The sequence below is a fragment of the Pelophylax lessonae genome, assembly GCF_965119305.1.
Source record: "Pelophylax lessonae genome assembly, chromosome: 4".
NCBI classification, from domain to species: domain Eukaryota; kingdom Metazoa; phylum Chordata; class Amphibia; order Anura; family Ranidae; genus Pelophylax; species Pelophylax lessonae.
This window is the reverse complement of record NC_138771.1, coordinates 189,465,259-189,486,385: the sequence shown is the minus strand read 5'-3', so window position 1 is coordinate 189,486,385 and position 21,127 is coordinate 189,465,259. Positions and strand designations below refer to the sequence as shown.

General features: G+C 42.1%; 1 protein-coding gene across 1 annotated transcript in view; it reads left to right on the top strand.

Moving 5' to 3' along the window:
• The window catches only part of RSBN1L (round spermatid basic protein 1 like), a 146,395-nt gene that overhangs the window by 104,646 nt on the left and 20,622 nt on the right, over positions 1–21,127 (top strand). The window contains exons 4-7 of the mRNA XM_082255152.1: positions 2,713–2,850; positions 6,115–6,257; positions 14,326–14,493; positions 18,689–18,797. Of these exons, the coding sequence (XP_082111278.1) occupies positions 2,713–2,850; positions 6,115–6,257; positions 14,326–14,493; positions 18,689–18,797 (558 nt within the window). The remainder of the gene's footprint in view (positions 1–2,712; positions 2,851–6,114; positions 6,258–14,325; positions 14,494–18,688; positions 18,798–21,127) is intronic.

The window sequence follows — 21,127 nt, the reverse complement described above, 5'->3', positions numbered from 1 at the left end:
CAGACGGATCAGACAAACGGTGGTTCAGGTCTATTCCATCCAGGGTCAGGTTCCTCCTTTCCCTATCAAGGCGCATTCCATTCGAGCACTCTGTGCCTCCTGGGCTTTTCGTCATCACGCAATAGTGATGCAGGTTTGCAAGGCGGCCTCCTGGTCATGGGTGCACACTTTCACAAAATTCTATAAAGTGGGTGTGTTGGCATCTGCGGTTGCTACCTTTGGCCGCAAGGTTTTGCAGGCTGTTGTTTAGAGGACCTTGCCCTCTTTGAGGGTGTATTGTTTTTTCAGGTGAGCTCCAGTTTTGGTTGAGCTCGTTAACCTGGTTGGCTATAGTTAGCCTTGGTAATTTCTTTTTCGCTGTTCCCACCCTCATGTTTAATACTGCTTTGGGACATCCCAATGGTTAAGAAGATCAGGAGCTGTGTCCGTCAATGAACGATAGAGAAAATTAGATTTTAGTCTTATCGTAAAATCCATCTCTGATGTTTGACAGACACAACACCCACCCTTCTGTAAGGCTGGATTTCTTCTGACACTGCTTGTAACAAAAGTGAGTGCCTATAGCAGAGAGAGGGAGTATACCCCCTGGGACTGCCCATAGTCGTCAATCTTTTTTGTGCTTAGTGTCCTTCGCCTGTAGGGGCCAGTATAACCCAATGGTTAAGATCAGGAGCTGTCTGTCATTTAGCATCAGAGAAATTAATTTTACGGTAAGACAAAAATCCCATTTCTTATATTAAAAAATTGGGTATTGTAGGGTTTGTGTGCACGAAGATTCTTTAAGTGTATTTTTCCTGCAAATATCTGTTTAATAAACAGCTGTGCTAATATCATGTGATTTAAAAAAAAAATTGCTAAAGCCACCATTTTTATTCTCCAGGGCTTGGGGATTCTACATTTTCAAGCCAAAAAAAGCAGATTTTAACATGTATGTAAAAAATGTAAAAATTGCCCTTGTAGGCAAGTGGTTAAAAGGGAATTAAAAAAAAAAAAAAATGTCCCCTTCCTGTTAAGTAGGTGTGAAAGAAATCTCCCTAATGAAACGCAGATAGCAGAAGGACTTTAACCTCCCTAACTCTATCAAAAATTGTTTACTTTTTAGATATACAGGTGCATCTCATACAATTAGAATATCATCAAAAAGTTAATTAATTTCAGTAATTCAATTCAAAATGTAAAATTAATATATTTTATATAAATGGGTTACACTCGCACACAGTGATATATTGCAAGCATTTTTTTAATTCTGCTGATTATGGCTTACAGCTAGTAAAAAGCCAAAATTCAGTGTATCAGAACATTAGAATATTACATAAGGCCAAAAAAATAAAAATAAAAGATTAACACAAATGTTGGCTTAGTCCGGTTCACACTGGGGCAACTTGTCAGGCGACTTTGCCACCTGACAAGTCGCGCTCCATTTAGTGCAATGGAACCATTCTAATCGGAGCAACTCAAGTCGCTTCAACTTGGAAAAAGGTTCCCGCACTACTTTGGGGGCGGCTTGCATTGACTTCTATTAGAGAAGTCGTTTGCAAGCCACGCTGAAGTCGCGCTGCACGAAGCGGCTTCAGAGTCGGGCGACTTTGAAGCCACCCAGTGTGAACCCGGCCTTACTAAATAGTATGCCAATGTACAATATAGTATGCACTCAGTACTTGGTTGGGGCTCCTTCTGCATGAATTACTGCATCAATGAGGCCTGGCATGACAGCGATCAGCCTGTGGCACTGCCGAGGTGTTATGGAAGCCCAGGTTACTTTGATAGCAGCCTTCAGCTTGTCTGCGTTGTTGGGTCTGGTGTCTCTCCTCTTCCTCTTGACAATACCCCACAGATTCTCAATGGGTTTTAGGTCAGGCAAGTTTTTTGGCCAGTCAAGCACAGTGATATTATTATTATTAAACCAGGTATTGGTACTTTTGGCAGTGTGGGCAGTTGCCAAGTCCTGCTGGAAAATGAAATCATCATCTCCAGGAAGCTCAGCAGAAGGAAGCATGTAGTGCTCTCGAATTTCCTGCTAGAGGGCTGTGCTGACTTTGGACTTGATAACACACAGTGAGCAAACACCAGTAGATGGCATGGTTCCCCAAACCATCCCTGACTGGAAAATATTGCATTTAATTTGGAAATCAAGGTCACAGTCTGGAGGAAGAGTGGAGAGGCACAGAATCCAACTTGCATGAGGTCCAGTGTGAAGTTTCCACAGTCGGTGATGATTTAGGGAGCCATGTCATCTGCTGGTGTTGGTCCAATGTGTTTTTATAAAGTTCAAAGTCAGGGCAACCCTCTAACAGGAACGTCTACTTCATGCTTCAGTAAGCCAACATTTGTGTATTAAAAAATCCTTTTTTCTTTTTTTTTTTATTAGTCTTTTGTAATATTCATATTTTTCTAAGATTCTCAATTATGGGTTTTTACTCGCTATAAGCCGCCATGATCCTCAAAATAAAAGACACTTTTTGAAAAATCACTCTGTGCGTAACGCATCTATATTGAAATGCTAAAATAAACTTTTCAACGATATTCTAATTTTGACATGCAGCTGTACTTTATTATAATCTATTGCAAGTGTTAAAATTTAGAAATTTCTTGCAAAAATGTATTTAAAACGTGGTTTAGGAAAACAATATTTTGTGACTTGCTATAAGTTTGTTCTAGAAAAGGAATTTGATCCCAGATGCCTTAGGATATCCTTTTTTGTGTTTTGTGCAGGTAAAGAGGACGTACTCCCATGGTACATATAGAGCAGGTGCAATGAGGCAGATCAGTCTGGTGGGAGCAGTTGATGAGGAAGTAGGGGACTACTTTCCTGAATTCCTAGACATGTTGGAGGAGTCGCCTTTTCTGAAGGTAACAATGAATATTGTCTCATACCTGCTGTGCTGTTTATTTTTACTACTGACTGACTTGTTTACTTGTTGGAGGTGTGTGTGTGTGTGTGTATGTATGTATGTGTATAGATGGAGAGATAGAGAGATATAGATATATATATATTATGCAGAGTTTTGGAAACCTTACAAATTAACCACTTAAGCCCCGGAAGATTTTACCCCCTTCCTGACCAGGGCCAGTGTCAGAGGAGGGTTTACTTCCTCTTTAAAGAAGAAAAGGTCCTACTAAAATCCCTGCTGCTATATATATATATTATATATATATTATATATATATATATATATATATATATATATATATATATATATATATATATATATGAAAATAAAACCATTTCTGTGCGCCTCTCTGATTTGGTTTCCCTTTGTTACTGCAGCCTAATGCTGTCAGTTCTAGTTCTGCGCATAACCTGATGAAGACAAAAAAAAATTCATAAAGTCTCACTGTGAAGTTTAATTAAAGCGCTTGACTCACGATATAGTCCCCACCCTAGGCCCTACCCCTCCGATGCATTTCACCCAAATTAGGCTTATTCATGCAGCTTTGTCCTTCGTTTTTTGCCATATGTGCAGATCGGACTCCTAAAGCCATCACCCAATGCTAAGGGGGGACCAGAGAAATATGCTCAGGACTTGAAGGTGCAGTCCTTTCTTTGTGTTTAGACTAATAAAAAGATAATTTACTTGCAATGTACGCATTTCTAGAAAGCAGTTGGAGCTCTAGGCTTCATTTTACATATTTCAAGGCTAAAAACTTGGCTGCTTTGTAGGGGGGAAAAAAAAAAAAAAAAGAAGCCTGTTTGTAAGGCACAATATCCCGACTTTACGACATCGGAAAGTTAATAATTATCCCTCCTGCCTGCTACGTTCATATTGACAATCTGTTTCAAGAGACACTGAAAGCAAACCACAGACACTCAACATACATCCAAAAATCATACACAGTTTTCAACTGTTAACCACTTTAGCCCCGGAGGATTTGGCTGCTCAATGACCAGGCCCTATTTTGGTAACTGCATTATTTTAATGGACAATTGCCGTGCGACACTGTAACCAAACGAAATTGATGTCCTTTTTTTCCCCCACAAATGGGGCTTTCTTTTGGTGGTATTTGATCACCTGTGCGACTTTTATTTTTTGCACTATAAACAAAAAAAGAGCGACAATTTTGAAAAAATTACAATATTTTTCACATTCTTTCATATGAAATTATCAAAAAAAAAATGTAAAAATCAAAAACTAACATTTTAGGGCAATTTGATTTCTGCTACATATTTTTGGTTAAAAAAAAAAAAAATCGCAATAAACGTATTTTGATTGGTTTGCGCAAAAGTTATTGCGTTTACTAACTACGGGAAAGATTTAGGTCATTTTTATTGTTTTGTTTTTTTTTTTTTTTTTTTACTAGTTTACTGCGGCAATCTGCGTTTTTTTTTTTTTTTCTGCGGGACTGCGACATTGCGTCAGACAGATCAAACCCCTGACATTTTTGACACTTTTGGGGGTATCAGTGACATTACTACAGTAATCAGTGCAAAAAAATATGCACTGTTACTGTAAAAATTACACTGGCAGGGAAGGGGTTAACATTACTGGTGGGTTAAATGTGTCCCTAGGGGCGTGATTCTAACTGTCAGGGGGCGTGGCTTGTGAAGTAATCAGACATGCGATCCTATTTAGCAGGATCACATAGCCTCTGTGATCACTTCAGGGAGAATGACAGGTGGCTGTGTTTACATCAGCCATCCGTCCTCTCTCAGCTGCGGGAGATCGAGAGTGGCCGTCGGCCACACGCACTGGCTCCCCAGCTAAGGAGCGGGGGCGTTACTAGGTTGCTTTGCCCAGGAGCGGCTGCCTGCCGCAGTAAAACTGTGATAAGGCTTACCTATAGGTACTGTAAATATCTCCTAAACATGTACCGTTTAGGAGATATTTACCTTACATGCAGCCAGTGACGTCACTGGCACATGCGCTCTGAAGCAACGGCCGCTGGTGCCGTTCCTTCAGAGGCCCGTGCCGTGACCGCCGGCTCGCGTGCGCGGGAGTGACGTCACCGCGGCTCCGGCCAATCGGATGGCCGGATGCCGGGATCCCGGAAGACGGGCGACTGGACATGTCGCCCGTCATAGAGGTGAACGAGAGGGGGGCTCGTTCTGAGGTAAGTATTTCATAATGAGCTAGTATGCGATGCATACTAGCTCATTATGTGTTTCTCTTGCAGGCTGAAAAAAAAAAAATGTGGGGTTTACAACCTCTTTAAGATTAGGATCAGGTGGAGGTATGGTGTTATGTGTTGGATTAAGGTAGGTTAATAGTTTTCAATGTTAAAGTGATTGTAAAGGGACAAAAAAAAATGTCATGTTATACTTGCCTAATCTGTACAATGGTTTTGCACAGAGCAGCCCCAATCCTCCTCTTCTGAGCCAGGAGCACTTCTACCGGTGCTCCTGTCTTCCCGCCCTTCTCCCCCCCTTCTGAGTGGATCCATAGCAAGCTGCTTTCTATGAGGACACTTGTGTGGGCTCGATCTGGACCTGGGCTCTGTGTCAATTGACGCACACAGTGCAGCTCAGCCCTGCCCCACTGCGCTTTCCTCACAGGCTATGATTGACAGCAGAAGGAGCCAATGGCTCCTGCCTCGATGTCCAGTGAGGAGAGAGCAGCTGCTCTCTGGGATATACCAGTGGATTGATATCGGGCTCAGGTAAGTATTTAGGGGAAGCTCTGCACAAAGGTTTTTTCCCTAATGCAGAGAGTTAATTTAAGGGTTAATGTTGGGGGATATACTAAATTGTGCTGGGTGAGCCGCATACTTGCACATTTTTGCAGTTACCTCTCAATTTGCCTTCCTCCTGTACTGGCTGGCATTCTCTCCACCATTGAGAGCACAAGCAAGTGTATGCTGAACTGTGTGTGCACTGCAAGCAATGTACACACATAACAAAATGCAAGAAAATAGAGAAAGTAGTGCTTGCAGTGAATTTCTCTTCCCTTGTGAACTTTTTTTGCTTGGTAGAAATTTTCTCTCTACAACCTGTGTTAGCGAGCCCCTTTTGGTTCTATAATTGTATCAATTAACACAAGGGCACTATATACATGGGACTTATGAATTTGAATATTGTATAAAAAATTTCTAGTAACTTTTGCTATTGCTACTGTTTGATTTTAATGTTTAACAGCAATGTGTACAAACTGACCGTGTCAAAATTTCACTTGAATGACAGCGCACTTTGCCGTGGGGAACTCATTCAAGCCTGGAGCTGAAAAGCCGCAAAGAAAGCGACGATGGTCCTATAATGTGGGTGCGCCCAGGAGAGCAGATGATTCCTGTGGCTGACATGCCAAAGTCTCCATTCAAAAGAAAAAGGTATACAGAGATTTCAGCCTAGTCCTAGGGGATTTATGTTGGTACCCTATGCCTGTAACAAGAACATCACAGGGATAATGTTCAAAAACTAGTTTTAAAACAAAAGTAGCATAGTTGCAGCACTCGCGTTTTCCTACATTCTCCTTCTATTAGAAAATCATATCATTATTGGTGGTTCCATATACAAGTATTGTTTGGAGAGGTTTAGACAGCATAAGGGTGCATTCTGGCCAGTGGGCTAGTGTATCTTGGAGGCACAGCAGTGCCCCACCTTGGCATTTAGGCAGGCAGGCTTTGCAGCTCAGTTCACGTGCTCCATTCATTTGTGGGTAAATAGTTGTCATTAATGACACTTGACAAGTGTCAATCCCCGGGTTCCCTGCTGTGCTCAGTGGTTCAGTTTGTCAAACCCTGCATTACTATAGGACACAGTAGTGACATGGAAATCGGTGGGAACCACTGAGTTTAGTGGGGCACCAGGAATCTGACACTCAGAGTGTTGATCTTTTGAAGAGACTTCAAGGGATGAGTTCTCTGCATTTGGCATGGGCAGTGGGAGAGGTAAGCATTTAGATACTGCTTTACAGTGAAGTTTTTTTCTTTTATGGGCACTTTCTTGTTATCAGTTGTATCTTTAAAACATGCATGAATATTTCCTACACTAATGCATTCTTCAAATTACAGTTTACATTTTTGCATTGAATTAAATAATGGTTTTCACTAGTGTTGGGCAGTAATCTACATCTTATAGTTTAAGATCCCTGACAGTCCTAAAGTGTATGTTAAAGCATTTGCTTTATTGTCCATCAGTCTGGGTTCACACTGCTGCAAATCTTGAGCAGGTTGGATGCTTTTAGGGAGACCAAGATTCACTTGTCAATTGAATAGAATGGATTTTTATGCGTTTGGTTTACAAACTAGTGTAAAATATTTGGTGCAATGTGAATCTCTATGGTGCAATGCAAATTTGTTCGCACCTCTACACCGCAAATCGCAATTTAAATTCGCACCTCACCTTGGACAAAAACCTGCATCAAATTTGCACCACATCGCAGCACAGCAGTGTGAACCCAGGCTCAAGGTGGATTGTGTTTAAATCAAGTCGATTTAAATCATAATTTTTAAATGGCAACTGTCATCTCTGTCCTGCAGCGGCTCCTCCTCTGACCCGCTGTTGACTCACTGATAGTCCCATTCACTTGAGACGGCTGGTGATGCGGTAGTGACACAACAAGGTGAGGGACGTGGCGGCAGCAGGTGAGTGGATGTCCACTAACAGGCGCTGCCATGATGGATCTGAAATGACAGGTGCTTTTTAAATGTAAGGACGACTTCTTGCTGGTAGTTAATGTGACATTGTGTGAATGCATCAATGCAATGCATGTTATCTCAGCTTTCAGAGCTTGAGTTCATTGAGTGAGTTTACCAAAAAATGTAAATTATGCAGAATATACATCCTCATGCTACATAACTAAGCTCAATTTCTTGAATAAATGAAATTAAATTATTATTGTATCTTAAATAGAAAATTATCTTTAGATAGATTTTTACTTCAAAAGCATTTTATTAAAATAAATTTGATAAAAAAAAACAATTTTAAATAAGAAAAATCAGATTTAAATAAATAAAAACAATCGGAAGTTGCCAAACAAAATGTTAACTTAACCCCGTATAATGACGCCTCCATGCCTGGTTTTTACTTTGCTAGTGTACAAGGTGGTTGGATGCCTTTTTCTCAACTCAACTCCTGAAGCCTCTAGCTGGTTGTTCTGCTGATTCTCTTACCGGGCTATATCTTGGCAATTCAGATGCTCAAGCCCCCTTGTGACTCTCTTCTAAATATTAGGTATAGGCATCTCTTTGACTGCCTTTTCTAGCATTCTTGCACCCCTTGAATGTTTTTTACAGACTTGTTGTGAGTTCCCTGCATGTTTGGGTTTCCGATTCCTATCTTTAAAGAAATTTATCCTTGGGAGCATCAATCCCATTTGATGCAAACTAAAGCATATCATAACACCCACCCCACTCCCCTTTACAGCATACAGGAGGTTATTGTGGGAATGTTGAGGTACTTTTCACATGGTTTCCCTTCTCGTGTTTATCCTACAGAACTTTTCATTGATTTTTTTCTTTTAAAAATAAGAAATTGGACAATGCACAACACTGATCCTTCAGAACACCTTGTCCTGCTAATTGGGAATTATCTCTTTACACTCATCCTGGAAGGATTTTCCTTAGGGATTTATGCTTCCCTACGCCTTAAATCGAGTGTCAAAATGCATCCTTACTTTCTGCCGGAAAAGATCTACCTTCTGTAGAAGTCCTATACTTTTCTGTAAGATCAGCAGACAAAGAATTATAGTGCTAGCTGCTAGCCTGGAAGCCTCAGTGGACCATTTTGCTGGAAAATAGATCTATTCCTACTTCTAAATGTTTCCTTGCACAGGAGTTCCTAGAATCATATTCCGAATACATAGGAAGGCAAGCAATTCTATGGCTTCTCTGACCATGATAGGCCTTTGAATAAGAGTTGGAAGTTATCCTCATTTTTTTGGTTCTGATGTTCCTGTATGCTAGCTTGCATTTCAATGTTTTTTCCTCCGTTTTACATTGGTGCTGTAGATCACCTCAAATATTTTTTTTTTTTTTTTTTTTGTGGGATTACTACTTTTTACTAGTTTATAGTTTTCTTTCCTCTCACAGTTTAGATTATTGCTGAGAAGGGCTATTACATCCAGGTATATAATTTTAGAGGTTACTATGCGGGAAGTTCTTGGCCCACAGCCCAGACAGAACACCATATACTTTATGTAGCTCAGGCTACATATAGTTTATACAGCACATACAGCCGCCGCATTTGTTAGTGAATGAAATAGTTTGCTTGGTCCAAACAAATTATTTAAAGTTAAATGAAATAGAGATCAGCTGTAACCTGCGGCTGTTAACTTGTTAGTCTTAACTTGTTAGGGTTAATGATGTTCCACTTCAGTCTTTTCACCGTTAACTGGTGGTTCTTTTGGTTTGGACATAAGTTATTTGTTCAACTTCAATTTCCCTGAAGTCCAAGGGTAAGCTTTTCTAGGCTTCAGCCTTTACCTTGGACCTTTTTTGTTGACCACCTTCGCTGTTATTTTTGTTTTTCCTTCTGTTGAAGTAGATATTCCACCAATAATGCACCATTTTTCTTATGGCGCATTATTGGTTCTCCCACACACTTAGTTGAGAATCCCCATTCTTTCAGGTAGTAGTTTCCCCTTATTTGTGATCACCTGGCCTGGCCGGGAAGGTCAGGTTGATCTTCGATGCCCTTTTGGTTGTAGCAAATCTTTTTAACCCTTTCATAAACCCTTTTTTTTAATGCTCAGTAGTTTTTAGTTTTATAGTAAACTAACTGGCAAAAAAAAAACATATGGTACATAATAATGGTGCATGAAATGCACTACAAATTTCATCAACACAGCTTGATATGATAGAAAAAGGTAGAGAGATATCATTTCCAAGAGCATAAGCCTGCAGCAATAGTATCAATGACAGTACATATATATTTAGTAGAATGCCAATTAAACAGTAGTAACTACAAGGATTGCACTATACTGTTCAGTAAGGAAGAAGTACTAAAAAATGGAAAAGAAGAAACGTGGACTTTGCAGGCACTGGATACTTAAAAATAACATTTTATTAAATAATACATCTAAAATCATCAACAAAGGTCACAGAAGACCCATAGCAGTAGTATATCCCATGTATAGAGGGAAAACATATTAATGTAAAAACAGTAAATGGGTAATTACATTGTTGGTAGATGGTGGACAAATGTACAACAGTAACAATATGTTAAATAATACTTGACATCGAAACGATCCTAACCGCAGGTGACAGGAAGATATGCTGTCTTCCCAGGAAGATCGGGCAATGTGTTTTAACAGTAGATCATAGAGTTCCGTTGAGCCATAGTGCTCGACATGTTTCGCCTTAAGCTTCCTCTAGGAGCTAATGGATCAATGTTCTGTATATTGATAGAAAAGAAATCAATTAAACCAAGTATGTTGAATCAATGCCCAAGTGTAGCTAATACTCCCAAAGAGAGAGACTATGAGAGGAAGGTGTTCGTAAGTGGGGGCCAAGATATCTGAAGCCATCATACATACATGTTAGCATAAACTATTTGAACTAAGAAGAAAACAAAGAAAAAGCATAAATATCAAAAGTAGATTAACTACTGAATATACTATTGCATAACGAAATTGTATATATCTATGGTTGATATTGAGCGGTGCTGCCAAAGGCGTGTGGAAAACCAATGTCATACTGACTGGCCAACAAACACCTGAGTGAAAGGTGTTGCCCATTTCTTTCCCCCTTTCCCCCTCCGTCTTTTCCCATTCCAAACATGTCGAGCACTATGGCTCAACGGAACTCTATGATCTACTGTTAAAACCCATTGCCCGATCTTCCTGGGAAGACAGCATATCTTCCTGTCACCTGCAGTTAGGATAGTTTCGATGTCAAGTATTATTTAACATATTGTTACGTTGAGTGCATTTGTCCACCATCTACCAACAATGTAATTACCCATTTACTGTTTTTGTTGAGGATTTTAGATGTATTATTTAATAAAATGTTATTTTTAAGTATCCGGTGCCTGCAAAGTCCACGTTTCTTCCTTTTTCTATTTTTTGATTTTCATTAGGATGTGGCACCATTTAGACACCCAGGGTACCGCTTACCTGGGAGCGTACTTAATTTGTTTCTCAAGTAAGAAGTACTGAGTTGTAGCATGGTTAGAAAACCTTTTATACAAAAACATCAAAATGGACTTTATAAATTTTAGGGTAGAGGTATCCCTCAATTTAGACACCCGGACTTTTATAGTACTAAAATTATGTAATGGAAGCTATCGTGGAGGATTAATAACAGACTGGCCAATAGTCCCATGCTTATCAAACCTCTCTAAATAGCCTGCAGAGTAAGCAATGATCTTTTCATAGCTATGTATCTTTTAACCATGGATATGGTAGGCACCTCACTAACTCTCCACAAACTCCCCACAAGTTGAGAACTAGCTGTAAACAGAACATACATGACCATGGGTCTGAATATTGAAGGGAAGATCTTTGTGCCTATGCTCAATATGGCCAAGGTGGAATTAGGTTTAATAATACAACCAGTTTGTTCGGAGAGAAGACAGAATACTGCATTCCAATAGCTTCTAAGATTGAGACATGGCCATTTAATATGTGTCCACATGCCCATCTGACCACAGCCTCAACAGCCAAGCATTTGCCTGATTTAGAAATTTGGGCTACTGTGTTAGGGGGGGTCAAATAACATCTGAAATTCATTTTTTGGGACATCTCCAAGTGATTTATGGAGAGTATGCGTAGTTGTTTACAATTGCTCTTTGCTTATCTGTGAGAAAAAATGGAGACCCTTCTGCCATTTAATTAATGGACCAGTTTTGGTAAATATCACATTGGGCTGCAAGACGACGTAGTATAGAGTGATCCCTTTAGTGACCTCTTTAGCCAATGTCCAGAAGGTCCACACTTCCTTTGGAAATCTAAAGTGCAAGACTTGATTTAAGGGGGAAAAAAATAATTTCTCTTGCGTCCTCTGACAGTTGCAGCCCAGCCCGTTCAGTATTCCTTTACCATTGGGTAATGGTGCCCTCTGCAGGAGCAGGCTAGGCAGTGAAAAGACTTAGCAAAAAGCTTTACACATACACATCTCTAGGGGGCTGTCCCTCAAACATTACCCTTTACCACTCAGTGCTGCTCTTCAGTTTCTTGCTGCCTAGCTTAGGAGTAGGTCTAGGTTTCCTAGCTGGGACTGCTGTCTCAGTTTTTTCTTTTTCTTTGAAAATGTTTTTGGTCTTCCTCTGAGAAAAGATTGTACCTGAAAGGCATATATTGCCTGGTGTGAGTCGCAAGGGTTTCATCCTCGCTCCTTTTCAGTGGTGAGGGTTTTGACCTTCCTGCAGGAAGGTGTGGATCAGCATTTGGCCCTGGGGGCGCGATCAAAGGTCAGTTATTAGCCTTGGTTGTTTTCTTCCAGCGTCCCTTGGCGACGAACTCCCTGATTTATGTAAGGGGTGCGTCATCTGGCTCCACCCCGGAGGGCTACTTTGCCTCTGCGGGGCAATTAGGTCTTGTCCGTTTTGTAAAGGCTTCCTTTTTAGAACATCAGAGAGCCTGTGTTGTCCCAGAAAGTGGCCTTTCTGGTGGCTATCACTTCTGTTCGCAGAGTGTCTGAACTTGCGGCTCTATCCTGCCGTTCGCCTTATCTGATGGTTCATCGGGATAAGGTGGTCCTGCGACCTAATCAGTCTTTTCTCCCCAAGGTGGTGTCGGATTTCCACCTCAATGAGGATATTGTGTTGCCTTCGCTTTGCGCGAAGCCCAAGCATCCCAAGAAATTTGCCTTGCATTCATTGGATGTGGTCCGGGCGATCAGGGTTTACCTGTCGGCCACGGAGTCTTTTCGGAAGTCTGATTCGGTTTGTGCTTCCTGAGGGACCTCGGAAGGTTTCAGCTGCGTCCGCTGCAACCTTTTCCAAATGGATCAGACAGACTATTGTTCAGGCCAATTCACAAAAGGGTCAGGTGCCTCCTTTCCCTGTGAGGGCACATGCACTAGAGCTGTGAGTGCCTCTTGGGCTTTTCGCTATCAGGCTTCTGTGGCTCAGGTGTGCAAAGCAGCGACCTGGTCGTCTGTGCACACTTTCATAAAATTCTACAAGATTGACGTGATGGCATCCTCGGATGCTTCCTTTTGGCTGCAAAGTTTTGAGTGCGGCGGTTGGTTGAAGAGACATGTTGTTCTGTCTCTTCTTGGGGTGTATTTTGTTCTGGGGTTGGCTCCTGTTGAGATTCTGTTGCCCGGTTGGCTCAGTTTTTTTTTTTTCTCTGGCCTTATTGACACGTTGCAGTTTTCTTTGGTTGCGTCTTTCCCACCCCTCACATCTGCACTGCTTTAGGACATCCTAATGGTGAAGGAATACTGAACGGGCTGCGACTGTCAGAGGACATAATAGAAAATAGAATTTTTGTAAGAACTTACTGTAAAATTCTTTTGAGTCCTCTGACAGTCGCAGCCCCCGCCCCTCTATTTTGGGGTTGACTGTCTTCCTGTACTGCTTGCTACGAAACTGAAGAGCAGCACTGAGTGGCTAAGGTTAATGTCTGAGGGACAGCCCCCTAGAGGTGTGTCTATGTGTAAAGCTTTTTGCCAAGTCTTTTTACTGCCCAGCCTGCTCCTGCAGAGGGCGCCTTTACCCAAAGGTAAAGGAATACTGAACGGACTGCGACTATCAGAGGACTCCGAGAAAATAATTGTACGGTAAGTTCTTACAAAAATTCTATTTTTGTTGACCCCTTCATATTCTCCTTGTAGTAAGATGATTTCCACATCTGTTGGATCCCTCTCATTGGCTGTTGTGTGATTTTGGATGTCCCAAACATCTACAAATACCCTGTGTCAAGTAAGAAAATTCAGAATTTTAAAGTTTCAAGCAAACCTTTGGGAAGATTTCCTGTCGAGTCTCCAGGAAAAAGCGAAGGGTACTCTTCCTAGCGGTACACAGTCAGCAAAAATAACCTTGTGGGGTTTTAGCTATATTCTCTAATTTTATTTGAAACTGAAAATAAAGTTTTAATTTTCTTTGAAAGTGTTGAAAATAAAGTACATAATGGGGAGTACTTGAGGTAAGGCGACCCACCCTAAGGGAATACAATTGCTAACTGATCATCTATAGGGAGACCTAGAACATTTTGACCTCTGACCCTAGTGGCACAGTGGATCCAAGCAGTGCACAGTACACACTTTTGTAAGACACACAAGAGCGTGTATAGGTAACTGTGTGCAGGGCTAGGGATCGTTCAGAGGTTGGATTGTGTCCACCATATATTGTCAGTGGTCGACTTAAAGGGAGCAGCTGTTAAAATGAGGAGACCCACCCAGTTAAACAAACTTTAAGTTGTCTAACATGTTTATGTTAATTTTCTCGGGTAACTGGTATATAAAGAGGATACCTTGTGCTTTTAACTTTTTTTTTATTATTATTCTTTAGAACTACCAATGAAATAAAAAACCTGCAGTACCTACCTCGGGCTAGTGAGCCTCGGGAAATGCTGTTTGAAGATAGGACAAGGGCACATGCTGATCACATAGGACAAGGCTTTGAGCGTCAGACCACCGCAGCTGTAGGTGTACTGAAAGCAGTGCACTGTGGAGAGTGGTAAGCATCTTGCAATTTCACTGCTGTGATGGCTTTTATTTGGTGTATTGCATGCATATTGATTGAATTCTCTTTTCACATCCATGAAGAGGTCCAAGTTTGGATCAAGTTGGCTCAATTGAATCATTTTGATGTTGCAGGGAACCTGAAATTCTTTTAGGCCTCATTCATACTTTCACTGTCAAATTTGCATTTACATGCGTTTACAGGGTATTTCTAAAGGCATATAAAATGCATGATTCCTTATTGGAACCAATCACACAGTTTAATTGTGTTTGTAGAAAGTAGGATTCCATGCATCCAGGATTTGATACTATAAACATGGCCTAACGCATGTAATTGTGGCTAAACCTGATTTAAAGAAAAGAAATGTGAACACCGGAAAAGAACGGAATAAAAGTAATTTACAGGTGCATCTCCTAAAATTAGAATATCATCAAAAAGTTAATTTATTTCAGTAATTCAATTAAAAAAGGGAAACTCCTATATTTTATAGATTCATTACACACAGAGCGATATCTTTCAAGCATTTCTTTCTTTTAATTTTGATGAATATGGCTTACAGCTAGTGAAAACCCAAATTTCATTATGTCAGAAAATTGGAATATTACATTAGACCAAAAGAAGATTTTTAATACAGAAATGTTGGCTTACTGAAAAGTATATTAATGTACAGTATAGTATGCACTCAATGCTTGGTCGGGGCTCCTTTTGCATGATTGACTGCATCAATGCAGCATGGCATGGAGGTGATCAACCTGTGGCACTGCTGAGGCGTTATGGAAGCCCAGGTTGCTTTGATAGCAGCCTTCAGCTCATTTGCATTGTTGGGTCTGGTGTTTCTCATCTTCCTCTTGACCATACCCCACAGATTCTCGAAGGGGTTTAGGTCAGGCGAGTTTGCTGGCCAATCAATCATTAAACCAGGTATTGGTATTTTTGGCAGTGTGGGCAGGTGCCAAGACCTGCTGAAAAATTAAATCTGCATCTCCATAAATCTGGTCAGCAGAGGGAAGCATGAAGTGCTCTGGCAGAGGGCTGAGCTGACTTTGGACTCGAGAAAACAGTGGACCAACACTAGCAGATGACATGGGTCACCAAATCATCACAGACTGTGTAAAATGTTGCATTTCGTTTGGAAATCGAGGTCCCAGAGTGGAGAGGCACAGAATCCAAGTTGCATGAGGTCCAGTGTTGGTTTCCACAGTCAGTGATGATTTGGGGAGCCATGTCATCTGCTGGTGTTGGTCCACTGTGTTTTATCAAGTCCAAAGTCAGTGTTGCCCTTTACCAGGACATTCTAGAGAACTTCATGCCTCCCTCAGCTGTCTACCTTTATGGGGATGCTAATTTAATTTTCTAGCAGGACTTGGCACCTGCCCACACTGCCAAAAGTACCAATACCTGGTTTAATGATCATGATATTTATCACTGTGCTTGATTGGCCAGCAAACTCTCCTTTCCTAAAACCTATAGAGAATCTGTGGGGTATTGTCAAAAGGAAGAGGAGACACCAGACACAACAATGCAGATGAGCTTAAGGCTGCTATCAAAGCAACCTTGGCTTCCATAACACCTCAGCAGTGCCACAGGCTGATCACCTCCATGCCACACCGCATTAATGCACTAATTCATGCAAAAGGTAGTGCAGATTCTCCTGGTGGTTGCAGGTGGTGAGTCTGATGGGGTCCTGTTTGCTGAGGATCGCTCTGTGCCTTGTGCTTGGCGACCAGGTGGTGCTGACAGCGCGTGGGGGTTGCTCCTTAGCAGTGTGTTACACTTTTTTGTATGTCCCCCTAGTGACTCATGGTGTCTTTTGGAGAACATTTCCCCATCTGATCCCCCTCTCTAAGGCTGCGGGCCCTCTGGGTCCCAACCATCCATCTGTGCACTGACGGTGGTCCTGGAGTCCTTTGTGTCCCGGGTGAAGGCGGCTTGCTGTCGACGGGCTAGCAAAAAGCACCCCCCTGCCTCAAAATGTGAACCCACCATAAATTCAATAAAATGCATAATATAACTACAATCCTAAACAATAAAAAAAATATAAAGTACAAAATTCATATACAGTGAAGTGTAAAGTTTCATGCAGTACTGCACTTGGTTATTCTTTCACCATCTACAAATTTTCATGAACTTCTTCAATCACCTATTTATTGATTTATTTATATTTTATGAACTTTCCAAATCAATTATTTTTGGATGTATTTTACACTTCACCTTTATATGAATTTGTACTTTATATTATATTATTAATTTGTTGTTTATGGTTGTAGTTATATATTTTATTGAATATATGGTGGGTTTACATTATTTATTATTTGGCAGCACAACACATTTGTTTTAGTGGTCTCCTTTGTATTATTGTGCCTAGATACAGTGAGTGCTGCTGTCATTTGTTGATATAATTTTTTGCGATTTCTGTTATTGACACTTTAGAACAGGATATTTATTCCTCTTATGTTGTATGTACACTTGGAGGAGTGATTTGACAGGGCCAGTGGTTAAAGGATATGTGTGGGGGGGGGGGGGAGCTTTGGAGGGGACTTGTGCTAAAATGTATTTGAAATCCCCCCCCCCCCACCCCCACCTTCTAACACAAATCCTTTCCCCTCCTAGAGAGCCCCCTTTCACATATCTGCCCCCCTGTGCCTTCTAGCACAACTCCCCTCCCAAAACACCCCCAGCATATATCTGACCCCCACATCCCACCTTCTAGCACAAGTCCTCTCCCCTCCCAGATCACTCTTAGCACATATCTAACCCCCCCCCCCCCACCCCCTCCAGCCCACACTCTAGCCAAGTCATCTCTCTTCCCAAAGCGCCCCTCCAGCATATATCCAAAGCCTGGATTTTGTTTAACCATGCCCTTTAAGCCCCTCCCACTGTGAAATTTGACCACACCCACTTTTTTTGCCACAGCACGCATAGTGCACCGCAGGTCTCTGCCTCCCTCAAGTGTCCCTCATTCCCAAGTTTGAAAGTTGGGAGGTATGGGGAAGGGAAGGCTGGCCCGTGTAGTCTGATCCAATAGAAGAGCTACTGTAGCTCAAATTGCTAAAAAGCTTATGTTGGTTCCGAAAGAAAGGTATCGGAACAGAACACTGCATCGCAGTTTGTTGTGTATGAAGCGGTGTAGCCACTAACCAGTCAAAGTGCCCATGCTGACCCGTGTCAACAGCCAAAAGCACCTACAATAGGCACATAAGCATCATAACTGGACCACGGAGCAATGCAAGAAGGTGTCTTTGAGGTGTTGCCTTGGCCTCTCAAGTTCTCCAAGTTCAATCTAGCATCTGTGGCGTTTGCTGAAAGTCTAATCCATGGAGGTGCACCTCCAATTTATAGGATCTGCTACTGAGGGTTTGGTGCAAAATACCTTCAGAGATCTAGTGGAGTCCATACCTCCAATGGGTCAAGGCTATTGTGGCGGCAAAAGGGGACCTACTCAATATTAGGTGGGAGGTCATAACCTTATGGCTGATTGGTGTCTACTTGTACAAGTCTGGTGTGCATGTTTGCATTCTGGACATATAACCTAGTACTTCTGTTCTCTCCAAACACATGTCCTTCGCTGGGATCAATTGCAGCAGATCTTTCCCAATAAGGACAGGGCATTATTGCTGTAGACAGAGCACACTTCTTAAAAAAAAAAAAAAAACCTGCCGTTTCCCAGATTGAGGAACTGTCATCTCTTGTTTGTGGGCATCTTAAGGATTGCAGCTGTTCCTGCCTGTTATGATACGATCCTGTTTCTGCCTGTTATGTTATGATGGTAATAGGCTCCTTCTTGTAAGGTAGGTATATACACTCCATAGCCACTTGTAAGACTGCAATAAACATTCAATTTTATTAGCCTAAAAACTGTGATCTAGGAGTTAGAAATATTTTTATATATAATGTATATATTTTTTTTCTATTACACGTAAGGGATTTCTTAATGACATTAAGAATTGGTAATGCAGAGGGTGGCATTGCTGATATCCTGTGAATTCTCAGTAAATGGTGACTGCACTGTGAATCCACAAACATTTCATCTGTTTGGCCTCTTGTTCATGGTTTAATGGTGGGAACCTTCTAAGTATAACTGCAAACTTTTGCTATATATATATATATATATATATATATATATATATATATATATATATATATATATATATATATATATAATATGTAAAAAAATCTGTTTTATTTCTAGGAATGAACAACCTCGGATAACCAAAGATGTAATATGTTTTCATGCTGAAGACTTCTTAGAGGTGGTGCAAAGATTACAGCTAGACCTGCATGAACCGCCATTATCACAAGTAAGTGGAACATACTACTAAGACAGTCATTTATAATACCGGACTGAAGGAAATTGGTTTTTGGCTTTCCTTCTGTTCTAGGAAAAAAAGGCTGGCAGTTATGGGCAGAATCTGCATCCTCTGGTTTTATGCAGCCGCTCAGAAATTAGGGAACAAAAATCAGATCTGCTTGCAAATGTCACTGCAGTTTCTAGGATTACATGTCCCAGCAGCTCTTGCAGCTAAATAATCATGAGAATGTATGTATGAGTGGTCTGTTAGGGCAGCACAATAAATGGCAACTCTATTACCAGTATAACTCTCTAGAATCCTTGTGCCAATTAGGCCTCATGCACAAAGGGCATCTGTTTAGCCCCTTTGAACACCAGAAGTCCTGTCATAAGAAAAACTGCTTAGAAAAAAATTTCCTATGGGCTCATTCACACAGGCAGAAAAAAGACTGCATTTAGTGCATACAGCATCTAATCGCAGCACTATAGTAATCAGGAAGCCCATACACACAGCTGTGTCTACATATAAAAATGTGCTGTGTTTAGCCATGCACAAAAAGTAGGACACAGCTGCAGATTTTACACAGGCACGCAAGTACTTTAGGTGCATATTTTATGCAGGATCCTGTAGCTCTGCCTGCAAGATCCTTTCTTTCATGCAGAAAATATACATGTAAAAGCAGTGTTTTCTCTTTCGTTCATTGACGGACACAGCTCCACAGTAGAACACTAGGCGGAAAAGGTTTGACTATGCCTAGAGGGCAGTCCTTGGAGGTATTCTCCCACTACCTGCTATATGTCTTAAGTTTTTTTCTGCCTAGTCTGGAGTATGGACCTCGTTTTTGGCTAGGATCTCTGGTCCTGGCATTTTTTCCTTATTAAACAGAATTATTTCTTCTCTTTATTATTTTTCTGTTCTTATGAGAACTACAATCAACTGCCAGACTGGGCAATGCACTGGATATCCTAGATCCTTACGGTCTTCCCAGTCTGGCCAGCAAGCGCGATCCTACCTTAGCTCTGCACTAGGTTAGCTGTGACATAGCTCAACTGGACGGGGCTGGCCGGCGAGTTAAACCACTCACAAGGACGCATAGCCCTGATCACCACCTGTGTCGCAGCGTGCCTTTGGCCTGCAGAACCCCCATTCCAAGATAGTGCGGTGGTCTGCCTGAGTGGTGCTCACCCGGTTCCATGGTGTGGTAAGTAGTGTCGTCGTCCCCCCCCCCCCCCCCCCCCCCTTGGTGGATGTGAGCCCCTCCCTGGGATGGTCGGACCCCTGGGTTCCCCTCCATCCCCCCAGCCCCTCTAAACCATTACGGTGGGTCTTTTGGCCCCCCCAAAAATTTTAGGCTGCGGCTTTGCGACCTACTCGCAGCTGTCAGACCAAGCTGTCCAAGTTACTGACCAAGCTGTCCGAGCTGCTGATCAAGCTGACAGAGCTGCCGGCGGGCATGGGCCTCACGAGGACGGATCGGGCCAAAAATTTAGGCCGAGGCTTTACGGCCTACTCGCGGCTAACTGACCAAGCTATCCGAGCTGCTGACCGAGCGGATAGAGCTGCTGCTGCCCTGGGTGGCCGGCTCAGCAGGGGCTCGCGGCTTGGCGCACTCAAAAATTTAGGCCGCGGCCTACTGGGCCACGTGGCTGCTTTGGGAGCCGCTGTTGAGGGGTGTCTCAGTGAGTTTATCTGTAACTCCCAACTCTCTCCCTGGGTATCTGCCCGACTGTGGATCCGGGCAATTGCGGCTGGGCCTCTACTGACATTTATGCCATGGCCTGCGACCTGTTGGGCCATATGTTCAACCTGGCGCCTTCCGTGAACGAGGGGGGCACTTAATTTTTAGTGAAGTATAGCAGCCATTATTGTGTGGGCGAGGGGACCTTTGGCCGGCGTCGCCTTGTGGGACTGAGGTTGGCGGCCTCCCCTGCTTGTTATGTTTTCAGGGTGAGCTTTAGTATATAGCGACCCTACTGTGTCTGCGTCCACGCGCTTTGAGTGCTCTGACAATGAGAATGATTCCTCTTTTACTGCATATGCGCATAAAAAGGCGCTGGTGGATGCACTGATTGTATCGTTGCAGAAAACTTTAAACATGCTGCTGCATCAGAGGTGCCGGTCCCCTTGGGGCCCGCAGATCCTCGAAAGCGGCAAAGGTATTTCCTTTTTCCCCACCTACTGTGACAACATTGTCGCGAGTCAGGGGAGTTGTTCTAAACGCAATATGGCAATGCCTATGTGTTTTCGATAGACAGTATCCCTTGAGGAGTCTCTGTTGCGTATGTGGGCAGCCCCACCTGTGGTGGACTTTCAGGTCTCCAGGCTGAATAAATCCACCC